General features: G+C 44.4%; 1 protein-coding gene across 1 annotated transcript in view; it reads right to left on the minus strand.

Moving 5' to 3' along the window:
- Nucleotides 1–413: 413 nt before the first annotated feature.
- TMEM248 (transmembrane protein 248) overlaps nt 414–22407 on the minus strand; it is a 38066-nt gene continuing 16072 nt past the window's right edge. Inside the window, exons 2-7 of the mRNA XM_005549426.4 lie at nt 17002–17178; nt 14073–14358; nt 10668–10818; nt 7885–8068; nt 5646–5789; nt 414–3516 (exon numbers count right to left, since the gene is read on the minus strand). Coding sequence (XP_005549483.1) covers nt 3496–3516; nt 5646–5789; nt 7885–8068; nt 10668–10818; nt 14073–14358; nt 17002–17160 — 945 coding nt within the window. The 5' untranslated portion in view covers nt 17161–17178 and the 3' untranslated portion in view covers nt 414–3495. The remainder of the gene's footprint in view (nt 3517–5645; nt 5790–7884; nt 8069–10667; nt 10819–14072; nt 14359–17001; nt 17179–22407) is intronic.

Here is a 22407-nt window from a genome sequence, read left to right on the forward strand (position 1 = left end):
AAGGAGCAGCTTGCAAAAAACCCTCAGCTGCTGACCACACATGTTCTTCCCTTAGAAAACACCCATCCGGGCCGGGCGCGGGGGCTCACGCCTGTAATCCCAGCACTTTGGGAGGCCGAGGCGGGCAGATCACAAGGTCAGAAGATCGAGACCATCCTGGCTAACACAGTGAAACCCCGTCTCTACTAAAAATACAAAAAATTAGCCGGGCATGGTGGCGGGCGCCTGTAGTCCCAGCTACTCGGGAGGCTGAGGGAGAAGAATGGCGTGAACCCGGGAGGTGGAGCTTGCAGTGAGCCGAGATTGCGCCACTGCACTCTAGCCTAGGCGACACAGTGAGACTCCGTCTCAAAAAACAAAAACAAAAACAAAACAAAACACCATCTGGTTGGAGGAAGAAGACGCAGAGCAAATAAATTCAGATGTTTTATTCTGTAAAGCACATATGCACATATTTCAAACACAGAAAATTAATCTGGAAGTGAATGCCGTAACAGATCAGCTACTGACCATCATGCAGCAAGAGGTGAAATGGACCCGCTGGCCCTCAGGACCCCACAGTGCCTGCAGGAGGGGTGAAAACCCAGGAAGCTGAAGCCCTACATGCTGCCGAGGAAAACGCAACAGACATGGCAGGTGCCTCATGACAAGAAACACTTACAAATAGAATCAAAACTGATTCAAGTCATACAGTGAAAGGACAAAAGGAAAAAGGAAAGAGATCAATATGATCTGAAACAATCATTTTAAGAGTAAGTTGCTGACCTTCTGCTGGCCCTCCAGTCCGAGATGCCTGAGGGTGAGCTAGTGCTCCTGCACGGGGCCGCCCTGAACAGCAAGAGCACCCTGTCTGTCACACACTTCGAATCCTGAGGTCCACCAGCAAACTCCGGCTGAGCATTGAGCCTGGGAAGTGCTCAGATGGTGACAGGTCCCCTGGGCTTTCTGAGACTCGCTGGAGTCTCTTCAGGTCCTAGGCCTCTTCACCCAGGCCCCCAGGCCTCCTCTCTCCCTGCAGCCTTCCTTTATAAAACTGATTGACTCTGTGTTTCTGTAAGATCTTTGAGAAGTACTTGCTTAGGTGAATGCTGGGATTTTAAAGTGTGTGTCCTGGGCTCAGGACGAGCCATCTGTCCAGGCATTTTTGGCACTTCCTTTCCTCACATCTAACAGTGTCGTCCCTCCCCTGGCTACAGAGTCCAGCCACACTCTGTCGTTAAAACAAGGGTAACTAATATTAGCAACGAGCTGGACTGAACGAACCAGTGAAATTGGCTTTTTCACTGTCTTTCTCCTTCGATACCACTCTGCCAGCTATAAATCTATCCCTATAACTCTGCTTCATTGGGATTTTATTAATTCAATAGCAGCTTAATCTAAAATCTGACGGTCCTAATGATAACAGCGTTTCTAGAGCCAAGCCACAGGGCTCTTTCTCAATCTTGTGTCCTAAGGGTCTCAAAGTCTCTAAGGAGAAAACTAAATTAATAAGTGAGCCATGCATCGTGTAAGCAACTCGTATCGTACAAAGAAACTGGATAGACAAGTATGATTACTGCGCTTGAAACATACGAAAAGGAAAAAGAGGAATACTAACATATCAAGTTACTATGGTGATTATTTTAACAATCTTCAATAAAAGCCCGCAACTGTTTTCCATTCAAAAATGCCCGGGATAAAATGTTCTAAGCCAATGTATTTCAGAATGAAGGAACTAATCCTAATTCAAAACAGACTACAAACCTAGAATTAAGGAGAGGAAGTACTCATGGTCATGTCCAAGGTTTTCAGTGCCCTTCTGTTATAACATTGCCTGGGAGAACACAGAAGTTATTAGTGACAATGAGCTATTAAGGCAAAAAGTTATTAAGAAAAATAGTAAGAATACAACATGAAAGCACTGAAAAAGATAATGTACAATTTTGCTTAAATGAATAAGGATTAGAAGGAAAAAGAGACAGAGGAACTAGACAATCAAACAAAACGTTATAAGAGGGCCGAGTGTGGTGGCTGACACCTGGAATCCCAGGATTTGGGGAGGCCGAGGTGAGAGGATCATTTGAAGCTAGGAGGAGTTCCAGACCAGCCTGGGCAACAGAGGGAGACCTTGTCTCTACAAAAAAAATTTAAGAACTAGCCAGGCGTGGTGGCACACGCCTGTAGTCCCAGCTACTCAGGAGGCTAAAGTGGGAGGATTGCCTGAGCCCAGGAGTTGGAGGCTGCACTGAGCTATGCTCCAGCCTGAGGGACAGACAGAGCAAGACCCTGTCTCAAAAAAAAAAAAAAGAAAAGTTACAAGAAAAATGCTTTTGGTTTTCCCTGATAAATGGCAAATTAGAATTGCATTCCTTCAAACTTCACAGGCACTGTTTTCAAACTCTTCCTGATGTACTAGTTGCCATTTTCCTCCTGAAGATATGTTAGTCACATAAAAAGCAAAAAAAAGGAGAAATCCACCCACTCTTGAAAGAAAGAAAGAAAGAAAGAAAGAAAGAAAGAAAGAAAGAAAGAAAGAAAGAAAGAAAGAAAGAAAGAGAAAGAAATCCTTTCCTATTACAACTATTAGAATTATTCTTTCTTTCCATACTGTCATCTGCATTCCAGAAAGCAGAACAGCAAACGGTCACTCTAACTCTAGAGCCACTTACATTTTGAAGCCCTTTTGAGTGAAGAGGCTGCTTTAACTTTGACAACAGAAGGGAGGGACAAGAGCGGCCAAGAAGACAGTAGAACCTTCTGTGCCAACTCCAACAAGACCAGGTTCCTGGTCATCCATGTGGAAAATGAAACTTAGATTTTTACCATGTACGTGACTTAAATATTTAACATTTTACTCAGGATAAAAGCACAAGTCTGTCCTAACTAGAGTAGTATTAAAATGAGACTATTTTATTTTTTCTTTATAAAGGAAAAAAATAAACAAACAAAAAAAACTTAGGTATGTTTCCTGCAAGCAAAATGGAGAAAAAGGTACTATTGTTGTTACTATGATTATTAAGCCACAGACACATAAAATCCACAAAATGGATTGGTGGCTTTGGAAATGCAATACTGTATCAAAGGTGCAGACTGTTTCAAACGTTCTCTACATACTGGGCCGAAACAAGAACCAAACCAAACTTCAACCCCACCAGTGACGCAACGCACCCGTGACCTTAGTGAAAACATCGTCGTGACCAGCTCCAACGCAGCTAGATCCAGGAAATCCTTCTCTAGAGACATGTGGAAACATCCCATCAGGTAGGTCCTCAAGTCCAAGGTAGGGCTGAAGGGCTCTGGCTGCACCCAGGGCAAAGCACGTGCATTATTGGACCAATTTCTGAATAGAATTTTATAAATATGTACAAATCAGTTACAGGCACTTGAAATGTCTTTGGCTGGAATAACCCAACATCGCAAGATAATGTATTCACAGAGCGTCCAGGCCCAGGCTGGGTTCAGCAGGCAAGGATTATGGTTCTCTCAGTCTCTCTCAGAAAACAAGGAGCTGTGGAATTAGGCTTCAGCCAAAGCCACCTGGAAGACAGCAAGCCAAGGAAACCAGTCAAAAAGGGAAGCCCAGGTTAACTCAGCCCCTACCCAAAGACCAGGACGCCACACTGATTGCACATATCAACCAGACAGTGAAGTTACTAAATCCCTAAGAAGAAAATCTCACCTAGGAAGAAATTACTAGAAATCTCAAAGTCTCCTGCAAGATGCAGCCCATCTGGAACCACTGTGCAGAGACAGAATTAACTGGTTTTTGTTTTTTTGAGACACAGTCTCGCTCTGTTGTCCAGGCTGGAGTGCAGTGGTGCAATCATAGGTTACTATAGTTTCCAACTCCTAGGCTCAAGCAATCCTCCTACCTCAACCTCCCCAGTAGCTTGGAATACAGGCATGCACCATTACATGTGGCTAATTTTTTTAACTTTTAGTAGAGATGGGGTCTCACCATGTTGCCCAAGCTGGTCTTGAACTCCTAGGCTCAAGTGATCCTCCTGCCTCAGTCTCCCAAAAGTCCTGGGATTACAGGTGCACCCAGCTGAGGTAACTGTCTTTAAACCTTGATAAACATTCTGTTAGAAGACTTCTTATGCTGATGGAACTACAGAGGAGGCAGCTACCCAGGGTCAGTAGTGCTCCAGTGGAGACTTGAGAACAACTGCCAAGTCACTCCCTTTAATGGTGATGGAGGTTTGGGTATATGATTAAAAATCCAACACCATAGTTTAGGTTGAGGGTAAAGACACTTCTAATGAAGGCAGAAACTACAGTTGGCCTTCTGTAATTGTGGGTTTCATACCCACAGATTCAACCAAAAATACACAAAAGAGGGCTGGGCATGGTGGCTCACACCTGTAATCAACTGTAATCTTTGAGAGGTCAAGGTGGGTAGATCGCTTGAGCCCAGGAATTCAAGACCAGTCTAGGCAACGTGGCAAAACCCCATCTTTTCAAAAAATACAAAAATTAAGCAGGTGTGGTGATGCATGCCTGTGGTCCCAGCTACTCAGGAGGCTGAGGATCGCTTGAGCCTGGGAGGTCAAGGCTGCAGTGAACTATGATTGTGTTATGAGCTATGATCGCACCACTCCACTCCAGCCTGGGTGACAAAGCAAGACCCTGTCTAAAAAAAAAAAAAAAAAAAAAAAAAATTAAAAACAGCAAAAATACTCAGAAGAAAAAAACCAATACATACGAATACAACAATAAAAATAATACAAGTTTTTAAAATACACTGTAACAACTATTTACATAGTATTTACATTGTATTAGGTATTATAAGTAACCTAGAAGCTGGGCACAGTGGCTCACGCCTGTGATCCCAGAACTTTGGGAGGCCAAGGCAGGTGGATCACTTGACATCAGCAGTTCGAGACTAGCCTGGCCAACATGGTGAAACCCTGTCTCTACTAAAAATACAAGAACTAGCTAAGTGTGGTGGCGTATGCCTGTAATCCCAACTACTCTCAAGGCTGAGGCAGGAGAATCACTTGAGCCCAGGAGGCAGAGGTTGCAGTAAACGGAGATCACGCCACTGCACTCCAGCCTTGGTGACAGAGCAAAACTGTCTCAAAAAAAAAAAAAAGTAAACTAGAGATTAAAGTTACAGAGGATGACCTGGGCCCAGTGGCTCACACCTGTAATTCCAGCACTTTGGGAGGCCAAGGCGGGTGGATCACTTGAGGTCAGGAGTTTGAGACCAACCTGGCCAACATGGTGAGACCCTGTCTCTACTAAAAACGCAAACAATTAGTGGGGCATGGTGGCATGCGACTGCAATCCCAGTTACTCAGGAGGCTGGGGTAGGAGAATTGCTTGAGCCCGGGAGGCGGAGGCTGCAGTGAGCCAAGATAGTCCCACTGCACTCCAGCCTGGGTGACAGAGTGAGACTCCATCTTCAAAAAAAAAAAAAAAGTTACAGAGGATGTGCAGAGGTGATATGCAAATATTGTACCATTTTACAGAAGGGATTTGGACATTCATGAATTTTGGTATCCACCAGGGTCCTGGAACCAATCCTCCTCGGATATTGAGGGATAACTGTCATTTCTTTGGATGAAAGGTGCCACCCACAATAATGGAGTAAGGATAACTGGGACTTTCTGTATACAGAGACCTCTGGCAAAATGCTGGCCTGGACCCCATCCACAGCTCACCTTCTCGGGACAAAATTCAGGATTGCTCTGACGCAATTTGCTGGGTCTGCCCTTGATAACAGCATAGCAAAACATCGTTATCACCATCACAAAGAGGAAGTAACTGGTGTGCATGAGATGCAAATTTATTAATGAACGGTCATCCTAAATAAAGAAGAGAAAAAAATCAGAAACATCTGCTCTGAGTGACTGAAAGGTTTTAATGCTGGGTTTTGAGAGACAGGACTGACAACCTCCAGACTTGCCACAACTTTTCTTCTTAAGCTGCAAGAGGAGGTTTCTCGTTTTGTCTCCTAAGTGACCAAAGCTGGATCTCATTAAGTGAGGACATGGTGCTCCTGAGCCTCTGTTGGAGAGCACCCACACCTTCCTAGCCCTAGGGCTGTCCTCTGCCCTGTCTTCTGCACCCCCACACTGCCTGAACCCTGCCCCTCCAGCAGGCTTCTCCCCTGCAAAGGCTGCAGACACTCCGTCTTTAAGCCCCACTCCTTTCTGGACACATCCTCGTCATGGGACTGCCCTCAGGCTGCATGGCGGACAGCTGAGGCTGCATTCCTAACTACTGGGTATGCCACCACCAGGAAGGCCTCGGCCCCTCACTTCTCCCCAGGGTTGCCTCCCTCCTCCTGCTTTTCTCTACGTCCCTGGATGAAAATGCTGAGGTCATCCTTGATTCACTGCCCTTTGACCTCCCACATGCAGTCAATCCCCAGGCCCTGCAAGTTACTAGAGGGACCCCAGACATGCTTCCATTCCTTTACCCTCTAGTATCTCCAGGCCTCAGGTCAGCCCTGGATTCCCTGCAGGTCACTTACAACATAGCGGGGCAGCTCAGTCTTCTCAATACACTGCTTTACCAACCCCCAAGCCCCAAACACAGGCAGGGAGTGCCCTTGGTCAGGCATGAAGGGCCACAGCCCACCATCCAGCCTGACCTCCACAGCTGGCTCCTGCAGGACCCTGGCCTACAAATGAGCCCCAGAAAAGGGCAAAGGCTGGGCGCAATGGCTCATGCCTATAATCCCAGCACTTTGGGAGGCTGAGGTGGGAGGATCACCTGAGGTCAGGAATTCAACACCAACCTGGCCAACATGGCAAAACCCCATCTGTACTAAAAATACAAAAATTAGCTGGGCGTGGTGGCAGGTGCCTGTAATCCCAGCTGCTTTGGAGGCTGAGGCAGGAGAATCACTTCAACCCAGGAGGCAGAGGTTGCAGTGAACCGAGATTGTGCCACTGCACTCCAGCCTGGACGACAGAGCGTGACTCCATCTCAAAAAATAAATAAATAAATAAATAAAAATAAAGAAAAAAAGAAAAGGACAAAGGGCTAGGCCAAAAGAAGAGAGATCCAGCTAACACACACTGCCAGAAAGGAACACATTTACAAAATATCAAAGCAGTGTTAAAAAGTGGGCTCAGGCCGGGTGCGGCGACTCATACCTGTCATCCCAGCAATTTCGGAGGCCAAGGCAGGAGGATCGCTTGAGGCCAGGGGTTCAAGACCAGCCTGGGCAACACAGTAAGACCCTGTCTCTACAAAAAGTTTAAAAATTATCCCAGCATGGGACATGCATCTGTAGTCCCAGCCACCCATGAAGCTTCAGCCCAAGAGTCGGAAGCTGCAGTGAGCCATGATTGTGCCACTAGAGCCCAATCTGGGTGACAGAGCAAGATCCCGTCTCTAAAAAAATAAGTGGGCTCAAGTCTAAGTAGGAAGCTGAGCTAGCACACAACTGCTAGACGAGATAGGTAAGTATTTTCTTCTCCTTGTCTCTTGGTTTAGTTAAATACTATTCAGGCCTCACTCTCTAGTCGAAGATTCATCTCCTACTACTACTTACTTCTACCTTTCAGAACTCTAAGCAGTACTATTTTTGTTCACATGGACACTAGACAGTCTTCTATGAATGTCTGTGAACATCCTCTAAGATAATATTTATACAAGGATCCCTTGTAACCCCCCAGGGATTAGGCAGTTGTTCAAGAAATAACTGCTGCTGAACAACAGAGAAAAGGAAGAAAAGAACCAGATTTTTCTTAACCAATGGGTGGCATGTTTTTCCAAGCATCCACCACTCCGCCTAGTGTCCCAACTCACCTGGAAATCTAACGTGGCAAAGGAGACGCTTACCCAGGGAAGTTAGCAGGGCCTATACAACAGTTGCAGCACATGCACACACATGTGCATATGCACGCAGACGCGCGCACACACACACACACGATTTTTCTCACTTACATCTGGAACAATCACTGTAAGCTTGGGATTTAAAGCATGATAGACTTTTCCAATGGCCCCCTTATAACACCAGAAAGGATTGTAATCTTGCGCGTATTTTGTGTTGGCATCTCTGGCAGTTGTGAAGATCTTGTACCAGAGCGTGGCGTTGCTGTATGTGTCAGGAACACAGTGTGGTGGCTGTCTGCAAGGGAAGAGAAGGAGGAAAGACACGTGCTCAGTGGCCTGAGTCATTCACTTGTGTCACCCCCACAGCAGCTGGTAAAACATCAAACACGGCAATACACGTGGAAAGGAAAAATGTAACTTACATGTTCATGCTTCTTTGACATAAATACCATCATATTTTAGTTTGAGAGTCTTTTTAAAAAAATAAAAATATAACAGAAAAATAAATAGGTGCCTGACATTTAGGAGTTTGGGTGTTGGATTTCTGCCTTCAGAATTCAACCTACAGTCCTCTCACATGTGATGCAAAGGACATAAGCTCCTTGTAAGCCTATCTTCTCAAATTAGCTAAACTCTTAGTATATTAGTCCATTATCACACTGCTAATAAAGACATATCCAGGACTGGGTAATTTATAAAGGAAAGAGGCTTAATTGACTCACAGTTCAGCATGGTCGGGGAAGCCTCAGGAAACTTACAATCACGGCAGAAGGGGAAGCAAACACATCCTTCTTTACATGGGGCAGCAAAGAGTAGTGCTGAATAAAAGGTGGAAAACCCCTTATAAAACCATCATGTCTCATGGGAACTCACTTACTATCATGAGTACAGCAGCATGGGGGTAACCACCTCCATGATTCAATTACCTCCCACTGGGTCCTTCCCACGACAAGGGGATTATGGGAACTACAATTCAAAATGAGATTTGGGTGGGGAGACAGCTAAACCATATCATCTTTTCTTTTTTTTGAGACAGAGTCTCGCTTTGTTGCCCGGGCTGGTGTGACCTTGGCTCACTGAAACCTCCACCTCCCAAGTTGAACTGATTCTCCTGCCTCAGGCTCTCAAGTAGTTGGGATTTACAGGCGTGAGCCATTGCACCCAGCCCAAAGCATATCACTTAGTTACAACTGGAAACTTTACCTACAAAATTCTGTATCAGTTACTGTAACACAAAGTAATGTTTAACTTAATCTGATCTTGTCCTACAAACCTCCAAATGTCTAAAATAGACAAATCCCAGGATAATTCTTATTTAAAAAGAATTCACCACAGAATTCTTTTAAATAGGCTGTATCTTATGTATTTCACCTATTTATTTATAGATAATTATCTCCTTTACAGACAGGAGAGACAAAAACAAAAAAACAAAAAAACAAAACAAAAAACACCTAAAAGGCAAAACAATAACACTGAATGCTGCTCAAAAACACTGAAGGAAGTTTCAAAAACCTTAATTGTTTAATGGAAAATAAAGTTCAATTTATATTTGATTTTAAAACTAACTTTCAAATTAGTAGGTAAAATAAAAGTTAGTAATTATCTAACGGGAAATGATTTAAAATGTTACAGTTTAAAATTAGTAACTGTTTAACGGAAAATAAGTTTTGATTTATACTTGATTTAAAACTAAAATCAGGCTGGGCGCGGTGGCTCAAGCCTGTAATCCCAGCACTTTGGGAGGCCGAGACGGGCGGATCACGAGTTCAGGAGATCGAGACCATCCTGGCTAACACGGTGAAACCCCGTCTCTACTAAAATACAAAAAGAATTAGCCGGGCGAGGTGGCGGGCGCCTGTAATCCCAGCTACTCGGGAGGCTGAGGCAGGAGAATGGCGTGAACCCGGGAGGCGGGGCTTGCAGTGAGCTGAGATCCGGCCACTGCACTCCAGCCTGGGCAACAGAGCTAGACTCCATCTCAAAAAAAAAAATTAAATAAATAAATAAATAAATAAATAAATAAAACTAAAATCAAGATAAACTTAAATCGACGATTTTAAACTATCTTTCTGGATAATGGAGATAAACAAATGTTTATCTTTGTTTTATTTATTTACTTTTTTGAGACAGAGTCTTGCTGTCACCCAGGCTGGAGTGCAGTGGCACGATCTCGGCTCACTGCAACCTCTGCCTCCCAGGTTCAAGCGATTCTCCTGCCTTAGCCTCCGAGTAGCTGGGATTACAGACATGTGCCACCAGGCCCAGTTAATTTTTGTATTTTTAGTAGAGATAGGGTTTCACCATGTTGGCCAGGCTGGTCTTGAACTCCCGACCTCAGGTGATCCCCCTACCTTGGCCTCCCAAAGTGCTCGGATTATAGGCATGAGACACTGCACCTGGCTGAAAACCTTTATCTTTAGAGAGTCTCCTTTCTCTTTTCTTTTTTTTAAACAGAGACAGGGTCTCCCTATATGTTGTCCAGGCTGGTCTTCAACTCCGGGGCTCAAGGGATCCTCCCACCTCAGCCTCCCACAGTGCTGGGATCACAGGCCTCAGCCACTGCACCCAGCCATAGTGAGCCTCTTTTCTGTAACTTGCTGCTTCTACTTCTGCAGGAAAAGACAGCCTATGAATGTCCAACAACATCCAGGTGCTTTTACTGCCTCGAGGGGACACTAACTTTTGATTTTATTCGCGGAAGTTCTATCTTTAGAATTCCTAATTAAATAATCTTTTAGACAAATTAAATAATCCTTTAGATAGGTCTGAGTAGAGATAATTCTATAAAGAAATGTGAAGGAAGCCATCCTGAGAATTTATGGCCGAAGCAGCCCAGCTGTACTCAGGCAAGTGGGGCTTGTCACGTGTGTTCACCGGGCGCCGGGTACACTTACACAGTGACGGGGAACACCCCAGGGCTGGCCGTGAGGGTCATGCAGGCTGTGAACACCACCTGCTCACAGTGACCGTGGAGGGCGCAGTCGTCTGAGCTCCACGCTGTAGGCAGGGTGAAGGTGATGTTTATCTCCTCGTGGGCTTCCCTGCCTATGAAAGAGAAATCGTTTTTTTATAAAGAACCACGTATTTGTTATTCTCTGGCATACAAATAAACCCTGAAATCAAACCTACACAGGAATCATCTATCAGCCCAGGAACCTGCCTTTGTGGGATCTGAGGAACAAGAGCAGTCCTGACCCTGACCATGAGGCCTGCTCAACTCAGAGCTACAAAGCAGCAAAGGAAGTGGCCGCTTTCCAGTCATGGCCTGGAGATGCCAAACCAGACCTCGGGCAGATAAGAGGTGAAAAACTTGGGCTGGGTGAATTATCCCCACCATTTCTGCACACCCGTCTAGCCATTTTCAAACATTTTTTACACATATTTCACTTAAAATTTACTCTTCTCCCATGAACATGACCAAAGAAATGCAGTTGTCCCCCTTTTACATATGAACAAACAGAGGTCAGAGGGTTTCAGAGTTAAGAAAGGCAAGTGATGAAGCTTAAATTAAAACCAACGTATTGCCAGGCACAGTGGTTCACATCTATAGTCCCAGCACTTTGACTTTAGAAGGCTGAGGCAGGTGGATTACTTGAGGCCGGGAATTCACGACCAGCCTGAACGTGATAGCAAGACTCTGTCTCTATAAAAAACTTTAAAAAATCAGCCAGGTATACTGGTGCACACCTGTGGTCCCAGGTACTAGGGAGGATCACTTGAGCCCAGGAGTTTGCGGCTGCAGTGAGCTATGATCACACCACTGCACTCTAGCCTGGCGACAGATCAAGACTGTCTCAAAAAATAAATTTTAAAAATTAAAATGAAACAATAGCCAGGCATGGTGGCTCATGCCTATAATCCCAGCACTTTGGGAGGCTAAGGCGGGCAGATCATTTGAAGTCAGAAGTTCAAGACCAGCCTGGCCAACATGGTAAAATCCTGTCTCCGCTAAAAATACAAAATTAGCTGGGCATGGTGGCGTGAGCCTGTAATCCCAGCTACTCAGGAGTCTGAAGCAGAAGAGTCGCTTGAACCCAGGAGACAGAGGTTGCAGCGAGCCAAGATTGTGCCACTGCACTCCAACCTGGGTGACAGAGTGAGACTCCATCTGAAAATAACAGTAATAAAAAAAAGTAAAAAAAAAACCCGAAGGTGTCCTTATGCCATGCCATAAGAAATAGGTCCACTTGCTGCTACACGGGAAACCCAGAAGTCACCTGATTATTATGGGAACATTCTCACCTCTAACCGCCAACAGGAGGCTGGTGGGCACTCAAATTCCTTCAAGGACTTTTTATTTGTTTCTTGTTTTTTTTTTTGTTTGTTTGTTTTTTGCGTGTTTTTTGAGACAGGGTCTCACTCTGTTGACCAGGCTGGAGTGCAGTGGTACAATCTTAGCTCACTGTAGCCTCGACCTCCCAGGTTCAAGCAATCCTCCCACCTCAGCCTCACAAGCAGCTGGGACTACAGGTGCACGCCACGACACCTGGCTAATTTTTTATATTCTTCATAAAGACAAGTGTTTGCTATGTGCCCAGGTTGGTCTTCAACACCTGAGCTCATTCAATCCTCCTGCCTCAGCCTCTCAATGTGCTGGGATTACAGGCATGACCCACTGCACCCAGCCTAAGAACTTTTTAAAAAGCCTTTTGGTAACCAAAGAACAAAAGGTTATTCTTCCAAGGCCCAGGTGTCCCACATGAAGCCTTTCCCAATTATTCCAGCTTCCACTGCCTTCTAGCCCTTCTCCTGCGTCGCTTACAGTCTGTCATGGGTGTACTGGTCACAGGGCAGTGCTCCACATTTTATAAGCATGTATTTTTCATATCCCTTATCAAGCACTTTCATAGCATTTCCTTTGTGAGAGGACTATTATAAGTGCTTGATAAACATTAACTCACGTTTATCTTTGTCTCTTCCATAACCCCAAAATTCCAAAAGGAAGAGACTACATCTTAGGTTTTTTTTTTTTTTGAGGTGAAGTCTCGCTTTGTTGCCTAGACTGGAGTGCAGTGGTGTGATCTCGGCTCACTGCAGCCTCTGCCTCCAGAGCTCAAGTGATTCTCCCACCTCAGTCTCCAGAGTAGCTGGGATCACAGGCACCCGCCACCATGTCCAGCTAATTTTTTTTGTATTTTTAGTAGAGATAGGGTTTCCCCATGTTGGCCAGACAAGTCTTGAACTCCTGACCTCAAGTGATCCACCCACCTTGGCCTCCCAAAGTGCTGGGATTACAGGCGTGAGCCACTGCACCCGGGCCCATCTTAGGCATTTTCTTTTCTTTTTTTGAGATGGAGTCTCGCTCTGTCGCGCAGGCTGGAGTGCAGTGGTATGATCTCAGCTCACCGCAACCTCCACCTCTCGGGTTCAAACAATTCTCCTGCCTCAGCCTCCTGAGTAGCTGGGACTACAAGTGCAGCGCATCACCATGCCTGCATGCCCGGCAATTTTTTTTTTTTTTGGAGACAGAGTCTCTCTCTGTCGCCCAGGCTGGAGTGCAGTGGTGTGATTCTTAACTCACTGCAACCTCTGCCTCCCGGGTTCAAGCTCAGTCTCCCAAGTAGCCTCTCCTGCCTCGTCTCCCAAGTAGCTGGGACTGCAGGTGCCCGCCACCATGCCTGGCTAATTTTTGTATTTTTAGTAGAGATGGGGTTTTGCCATATTGGCCAGGCTGGTCTCGAACTCCTGACCTTGTGATCTGACCACCTTGGCCTCCCAAAGTGCTGGGATTACAGGTGTGAGCCACTGCACCTGGCCAAATTTTTGTATTTTAGTAGTGATGGGGTTTCACCACGTTGCCCAGGCTGGTCTCAAACTCCTGAGCTGAGGCAATCCACCCACCTTGGCCTCCCAAAGTGCTGGGATTACATGCACGAGCCACTGCGCCCAGTCATCTTAGCCATTTTCTAGTTCTTCCCAGCAGCTCAGCACAGTGTTGGACTAACAATGGCCATTAAAAAATCTATAAACTAATAGCAATAGAAGATGCGTAGTAAATAATGAAAACTCCAACAGGATAAGCCTGAATAAAAATTACATGTTTGTAAATATTAGACAGGCCTTATAGTTTTTTCACAGTTTCTTGTTCCTACAGGCTTTTGAGAAGCTACTTCAAGCCAGGTACTTTACCATGTAATGATGGTGTAGAAATGGTTCATGTAGTTCAAACTCAACAAAAAAAGACACATGTGCAAGACTACAATTTAGTACAATATAGTCAGTAAAAACACACACGGTGCCTCCTCTTTTTGTAACAGTGGTTGCTTGAGGAGCCTGAATGGAGAGTGGCTACTGCATACCTGAAAGTCCAATCTGATGCCCTAAGATGGTTGAGTACAGATGGGTGACGTTGCGGGAATACCCTCCGAAGGGTTTCAGTGGGTCCAGGGTTAGGGTGATTGCGACTGAGATATTCACAGGGCCCGAGTCCTCCAGGGCCTGGGGGGACTGGGTGGAAGCTCGGGCCTGCCCGCTGGTCATTGTGCTTTCCGGAGTTGTGGTGTCATTTGTGAGATGCTTTAGCGTTTCATTCTCTGATACACACAGGTCCAAATCATTGAACCGTAGCAGAAAAGTATTCCAATCCTTTGGGGAAGTGAAAGAAAAAGAAATGAGTGTGAACAGCGCCTGCCTCCCGCTGCGGGAACACAGGTAAGACCCTGGTGTGGCACTGCAGCACATCAGCAAACTACAATTCAGAGCTGGTCATTTAAGATCATGACAACACGGCCACCAACCTCCTCACAGGCAGCACAACGTGGCTTTCCTCATCACTTTTATATTTATAACCTAAAATATGAACTCTTCACTGGCACAAGATACTCAATAAACTGTGAAATCAAATCAATTTATTCAAGAAAATCTTCTTTTAAAAAAATCCAGCGTATTACACATAGAGAAAATGATCTAGCCTCAGAACCAAACTGGAAAAGAAAGCTTGAATAAAAGCATTAATGCGAACTCATTTTGCAATTACAATTCTTTTTTTTTTTTTAAATAAAGTCACCTTAAAATAATGTCCCAAAAGATCAGTTCCATATATCTTGCTCTCTTTCTCCAGAACGCGAAACAGCAGTGAATACTAATACTCATTTGGGACACTGCCCCCCTTCTTATGGACTTTTGATGACACCTTAGAGCAGCAACAATTTCAAAAAGGAAGGGGCCAGGTGCAGTGGCTTGCACCTGTAATTCCAGCACTTTGGGAGGCCAAGGTGGGTGGATCATTTGAGGTCAGGAGTTCAAGACCAGCCTGAGCAACATGGTGAAACCACAGTTTCTACTAAAAATACAATAATCAGCCAGGTGTGGTGGTGTGTGCCTGTAGTCCCAGCTACTTGGAAGGCTGAGGCACGAAAATCATTTGAAGTGGGTCAGAGGCCCCAGCAAGCCAAGATCGTGCCACTGAACTCCAGCCTCAGCCTGGGTGTCAGAGTGACATTCCATCTCAAATAAACAAAAAAAAAGTCATCTGAGCAACCCCTAACCAGCCCAGTAAGTCTACCCTTACAGCATCAGTTTAACTGTATGTGACATTTAGTAAGACTGCAACTGGATCTATTAAATTACATTTCCCTAACACCTACAAACTCAACTGACCATTCTAGTATATTAGGGCTGAAAACGAACATTCTAGTCTCAGTCCTTCATAGTCCTAGACATGAAGAAACTGAGGCCCAGGGCAAATTACGGACTCTCCAATTCTAGTTCAAGGTAGAATCGGCATTAAGTTCTGATTCACAGCCCCAAATGTTTCCCATACACCACTGCCTTTCCTACAACTTAGGATCCTCATTTGAAATAAAAATCACGAAACTAATCATAACCAAAGTTCTGTAGCATCTCAACAATGCGTTCCTACAGAGCTGGAGTCCACGTTGAACAGCCAGCTAAATTAAGCCAATGCCAGGCCTAATTTGGATTATTAAGGGCTAATTATCCAGGCTTCATTGTAACCACTGGCCTTGGCCAAGTGCTCAACATGGACTCAAGATCTGCAGGAAAGAAATGGCAGGAGGCTGCAGAGCTTTAGTTTTGAGTAGAATATTCATTTTCAGCCCTGATGTGGGGGCAGCCTGTTTTCACAGCCTTTAAAGATTGAGGCAGGGTCAGCAAAGAGGGAGAATGAAGCCAGCCAGTATGTCTCTTAGTAACAAACTCTTTGAAAGGGTTACAAGGTAGAAATAGCTAAAACTTGTTACTTGAACTGTGCTAGAAAGAGTTCACATGTGTAGGCGGTTCGTTTTGCCAAGATCACTTAAGATCTAGAATGCCCTAGAGCTCAAGAGAAAGCTATGATCTCAATTACATGGAACAGAACTCTCCTCTCCATTGCAAGGCACACTCAATGTGGCAACCACACACTCCCAGCCCCACCCCCAACCCCACCTCCACCCAACAACAAACCCAAGAAAAAGGAAAAAGAGTAAGAGAAAGCACCCAAGGAATCTATTAAAAGACAGGAATTAGGCTGGGTGTAGTGGCTCACGCAGGTAATCTCAGCACTTGGGGAGGCTGAGATGGGTGGATCACCTGAGGTCAGGAGTTCAAGACCAGCCTGGCCAACACAGCGAAACCCCATCTCTACTAAAAAGACAACAATTAGCCAGACGTGGTGGTGGGCACCTGTAATCCCAGCTACTCAGGAGGCTGAGGCAGGAAAATCGCTTGACCCCGGGAGGTGGGGGTTGCAGTGAGCCGAGACGCCACTGCACTCCAGACTGGGTGACAGAACGAGACTCCATCTCAAAAAACAAAAATATTTGGTAATTAGATCCTGTTTTGAATTTCTTTAAGATTCCTTATCTCATGAAAAAAACGATTAGTACAGCTGATAAAACTCTATGATGATATGTGGTTTTAAAATACCAAATGTTCAGTTTTCTAAAACAGCAATGAACCCATTTGAGATGGAATATTAAAAAGGTGAGTTCTCCAGCTTTTTGACACAGATCATTTTACAAACGTACTCTCCAAAATGCATCTGTTTCACTGCTGAAATAGTCTAACTGAAACTGGTAGCATATTTAAATTGAACAATACCTATCTAGGTATTTCCTAACAAAGTTGAGTCCTGGGGAGATGGAAAACAGAAAATTCTGAATAAATACTGACCTTTCTCACTAGGAGAGAAAGTCCAAAACCCAAGAAAGCTATATGACAAGCCACAGAGTGTTGCCCCACTCCACAAGGGCCAGCCAGCCCAGGAGAAGTCAGAACATACTGTACCTCTGCCATTTCTGGTGATTTAATCTCCTTGATTTTGAAGAAGTAGCCCAGGGTCAGAAAAGCTATGGCCATGGCACTCACGCTGATCATGAAGACCACCAGGGGAGGCCGACTGCTGATGTACACCTTCAGGTTCTCCAGGGGGTTGATGCTGAACATTATTCTGATCAGCTCCACCTGAAAGAAATTAATTAGAAGCCTTAAGGACTGACTTTCCAACAGGAAAGCTATGATTCTTTTGTTTTCTTTTGAGGTTTTGAGGGGGTGAGCTCGGCAGGATGGGCACTCATTACTAAATTTGAGAAATGTCTCCTCATAACTTCATTCAAAAGACTAGAAGGAAAAAATGCTAAATGTTAATTGCCATTACCTCAAAGTGGCAGGATCCTGAATACATATTCTCTTTCAGTTTGAATCTTATAAATATTTTGTGTGTGTGTGTGTTTTAAAAAACAGGGTCTCTTGCTCTGTCACCCAGGCTGGAGTGCAGTGGTGTGATCATAGCTCACTGCAGCCTTGAACTCCTAGGCTCAAGCTATCCTCCCACCTCAGCCTCCTGAGTAGCTAGGTCTAAAGGTATGTACCACTATGCCCGACTAATTTATTCCTTTTTTTTTTTTTTTTGAGACAGAGTCTCACTCTGTCATCCAGGCTGGAGCAATGGTGTAGTCTTGGCTCACTGCAACCTCTACCTCCTGGGTTCAAGCGATTCTCCCACCTCAGCCTCCCAAGTAGCTGGGACTACAGGCGTGTGCCGCCCCACCCAGTTAATTTTTGTATTTTTAGTAGAGACGGGGTTTCACCATATTGGCCAGGCTACTCTCTAACTCCTGACCTCGTAATCTGCCCGCCTCGGCCCCCCAAAGTGCTGGGATTACAGGCGTGAACCACCATACCCAGCTAATTTATTACTTTTTAAGAGATGGGGTCTCACGGCCGGGCACGGTGGCTCACCCTGTAATCTCAGCACTTTGGGAGGCCGAGGCGGGTGGATCACGAGGTCAGGAGATTGAGACCATCCTGGCTAACATGGTGAAACCCCATCTCTACTAAAAATACAAAAAATTAGCCAGGCATGGTGGCAGGCACCTGTAGTCCCAGCTACTCGGGAGGCTGAGGCAGGAGAATGGTATGAACCCAGGAGGCGGAGTTTGCAGTGAGTCGAGGTCATGCCACTGCACTCCAGCCTTGGCCACAGAGCAAGACTCCGTCTCAAAAAAAAAAAAAAAAAAAAAAGAGAGATGCGGTCTCGCTATGTTGCCCAGGCTGCTCCTGAACTCCTGGCCTCAAGCAATCCTCCTGCCTCAGCCTCCCAAAGTTCTGGGATTACAAGTGTGAGTCACCATACCCAGCCTCGATCTTCTAAATATTCTATAATAAATACTGTTACTTCCGTATCACCTAAGAAAAGGTTTAGGTGGGTCAGTAATATGACACAAATACACAACAACATGTACAGAAAGAAACTAAGGATGCTCTCATTTCCTGCCACTGAAAAGCTGAATTCTACTTATTCAACATTCTGTCCTGTTCATTGCCATATCGCTCATAGCCATCCCAGCCTTGCTTAAAAGCTCCTAAGGCTTCCACCAGACCTAGAAGAGGTCGGTGATAGCTCCCTGTCATGGCCCACAGGGTTTTCAGTTTTCAGGACTCAGAAGCCCTGCCAATCTCCCTGACTGCATCGCCATCCACTTCCCCTTCTCCCTCCTGGGCTTTGGCCACGCTGGACTTGCTATTCTTCAGGATCCATCTTGTCAATTTCTGCAAGGAAATCGGCTGGGACACTGGCAGGGATTGCACTGAATCTGTGATGGGTTTGGGGAGTACTGCTCTCTTAACAATGTTAGTCCGAGAGCCTCGGATGCCTTTCCGTCTATTTGGCTTCTTTATTTCAACAATGTTTTCTGTTTTCACAGTGTTAAGTTTGCACTTCTTTTATTAAGTTTATTCCTAAGTATTTAATGCTTCTTGCCATTTTTGACCATGATCTAGCTGAAGACCTTTGCATCTGCCTGGATGCTTTTCCCAAACATTTCCACATTTGTTCTTCTTAAAACGCACGTCTATGGCTGGGTGCAGGGGCTCACACTTGTAATCCCAGCACTTTGGGAGGCTGAGGCGAGTGGATCACTTGAGGTCAGGAGTTCAAGACCAGCCTGGCGAACACAGCAAAACCCCACCTCTACTAAAAATTAAAAAATTAGCCAGATGTAGTGGTGCACACCTGTAATCCCAGCTACTCGGGAGGCTGAGGTAGGAGAATCGCTTGAACCTGGGAGGCAGAGGTTGCAATGAGCCAAGATCACACCACTGCACTCCAGCCTGAGCGACAGAGTGAGACTATGTCTCAATTTAAAAAAAAAAAAAAAATGCAAGTCTCTGTTTAACAGTCAGCTCCTCAGACCACGCCTTCCCTGGTCACCCTCAGCCCCTGCTTTATTTCCTTCATATTGTTTAGCATCAACCAAGAGCACAATTATTTTCCTACTTGTTTACTGTCTGTCATCCCTCATTAATGAGCCCAATGAGAGCAGACATTTTGCCTGTCTTGTTCACGGCTACAGCCCTGGCCCCTGACCCCTAGAACAGCAGCTGGCACACAATGAGCACTTACAAATATGAGCAGACTGCAACAACATTAGCAAAAAGCAATTTTTAAAAAAGTCTGTATCAGCGTTTACAGAGACAAAAGGATGCATCAACAGCCCCTAAAAATCAACAGTAACACATTTTCCATGCCATTTTCACTCAGCATTCGTTTTCCTGACATCTCTGTTGATCTCTGTTGATCTAGTTCGCTGAATTTCACTGATGTATATATGTAAAAATTGTTCTGTGGTTGAGTTATCCCAGTCTGAGGGGTCCAGCTGGGTTCCTGTCACTGTTTCACCCACAAAGGGCATTGCAGCAGGTACAAGAGTGGCTGTAGTACAGCAAGGTCACAGGGTAGGGCCCGTCTTCAACCTGATACTGTCAGACCACTCTCCAAGGAGATCAACCAGTTTACACTTCCCCAGCAATGAAGGAGCCTGCTCCATTCCATGAGATTTGTGCCGACACTTGATTTCCTAAGGCATATTAATTTGGTCCAAAAAGACAGATGTGAAATGATATCTCTATTATTTTAAATTGTATCTCCGTGAAACAGAGCATCTTTCCATTTTTTTAACCAGCCATTTAGGCCCATTCTTAAGTGAACTGCCTGAATCCTCTGGTAATTTACTAATAGGGTGTTAGTCTACTTCTTATTGATGTTTAGAAATTCCTTTTGTGTTTCAGGTACTAACCCTTTAACAGTTTTATATGTTACATATAATTAATCCAAGTCTGGGTTTTCTTTAATATGGTTTATGGTATCTTTTGCCATATGAAAGGTTCTTCAGAAGCCGGGCACAGTGGCTCATGCCTGTAATCCCAGCACTTTGGGAGGCTGAGGCAAGCGGATCACGAGGTCAGGACTTCAAGACCAGCCTGGCCAATATGGTGAAACCCCGTCTCTACTAAAAATACAAAAAGTAGCTGGGCATGGTGGCGTGTGCCTGTAGTCCCAGCTACTCAGGAGGCTGAGGCAGGAGAATCACTTGAAGCCAGAAGGTGGAGGTTGTAGCGAGCTGAGATCGCACCACTGCACTTCAGCCTGGGCGACAGAGCAAGACTCTGTTTCAAAAAAAAAAAGAAAAAGAAAAAGAAAGGTTCTTGATATTTTTAATGGTATTATTAATAAATAATTCACATAGCATATAATTCACCCATTTAAAATATACAATTCAACGATTTTTGGTATATTCACCGAATTGAAGAACAATCTCCACAAGCAATTTTCAAATGTTTTCACTGCCCTATAAAGAAAGTCCAACATATAACAGATACATAAAAAAGAAATTAAAACATACCACCAGAGAAAAATTACCTTCACTAAAATGAAGACAGGAAGGAAGGAAAGAAAGAAGAAAAGATCACAAAACAGCCAAAAACAACAAAATGGCAGGAGTAAATCCTTACTTATCAGTAACAACACTGAATGTAAATGGACTAAACTCTCCAGTCAAAAGACACAGTGGCTGAATAAATAAAAAAGCCAGACCCAACAATGTGTTGCCTACAAGAAACACACCTCACCTATAAAGACACACATCAAATGAAAATAAAGAAATAGCTGGGCATGGTGGCTCACACCTGTAATCTCAGCATTTTGGGAGGCTGAGGCAGGCAGATCACCTGAGGTCAGGAGTTTCAGACCAGCCTCACCAACATGGAGAAACCCCGACTCTACTAAAAATACAAAAAAATTAGCCAGGTGTGGTGGAGCATGCCTGTCTGTAATCCCAGTTACTTGGGAGGCTGAGGCAGGAGGATCACTTGAACATGGGAGGCAGAGGTTGTGGTGAGCCGAGGTCACGCCACTGCACTCCAGCCTGGGCAACAAGAGCAAAACTCCGTCTCAAAAAAAGAAAATAAAGAAATGGAAAAAGATATTCCATGCAAATGGAAACCAAAAAAGAGCAGAGCAGAAGCAGCTATACTTAATCAGACTAAATAGATTTCAAGACAAAAACTATAAAAAGAGACAAAGAAGGTCAAAGGGTCAATTCAGCAAGATGATGTAACAATTATAAATATATATGCACCCAACACTGGAGCACTGAGATATACAAAGCAAATATTAGAACTAAAGGGAAAGACAGACCCCAATACAATCATAGCTGGAGACTTCAACACTCTACTTTCAGCATTGGACAGATCATCCAGACGGAAAACCAACAAAGAAATGATTTAATCTGCACTATAGACCAAATGGACCTAACAGATCACATGAATCATTCCCAAAAATACACCATATGTTAGGCCACAGAACAAGTCTTAAAACATTCAAAAAATATGAAATTATATCAAGTATCTTCTCTGACCACAATGGAATACAACTAGAAATCAATTACAAGAGAAATTCTGGAAACTACACAAACACATGGAAATTAAATAATATGCTCCTGGATGGCCAGTGGGTCAATGAAGAAATTAAGAAGGAAATTCGAAAGTATCTTGAAACAAATGAAATGCAAACACAAAATACCAAAACCTATGTGATCCAGTGAAAGCAGTACTAAGAGGAAAGTAGAAAATATCAAACAAGCAACCTAATAACACATCTTAAGGAATTAGAAAGCAACAGCAAACCAAACACAAAATTAGTAGAAAAGAAATAATAAAGCTCACAGCAGAAATAAATGAATTTGAAACAAAAAAATACAAAAGATCAATGAAACAAAGAGTTGGTGTTTTGAACCAGATGAACTCAGAAAAAAGAGAGACAAGATTCAAATAAATAGTATCAGATACGAAAAAGGAGACACTAAAACAACATTACAGGAATTCAAAGGATCATTCCAGGCTACTACGAGCAAC

Source organism: Macaca fascicularis, chromosome 3 (genome assembly GCF_037993035.2).
Source record: "Macaca fascicularis isolate 582-1 chromosome 3, T2T-MFA8v1.1".
Classification (NCBI taxonomy): Eukaryota; Metazoa; Chordata; class Mammalia; order Primates; family Cercopithecidae; genus Macaca; species Macaca fascicularis.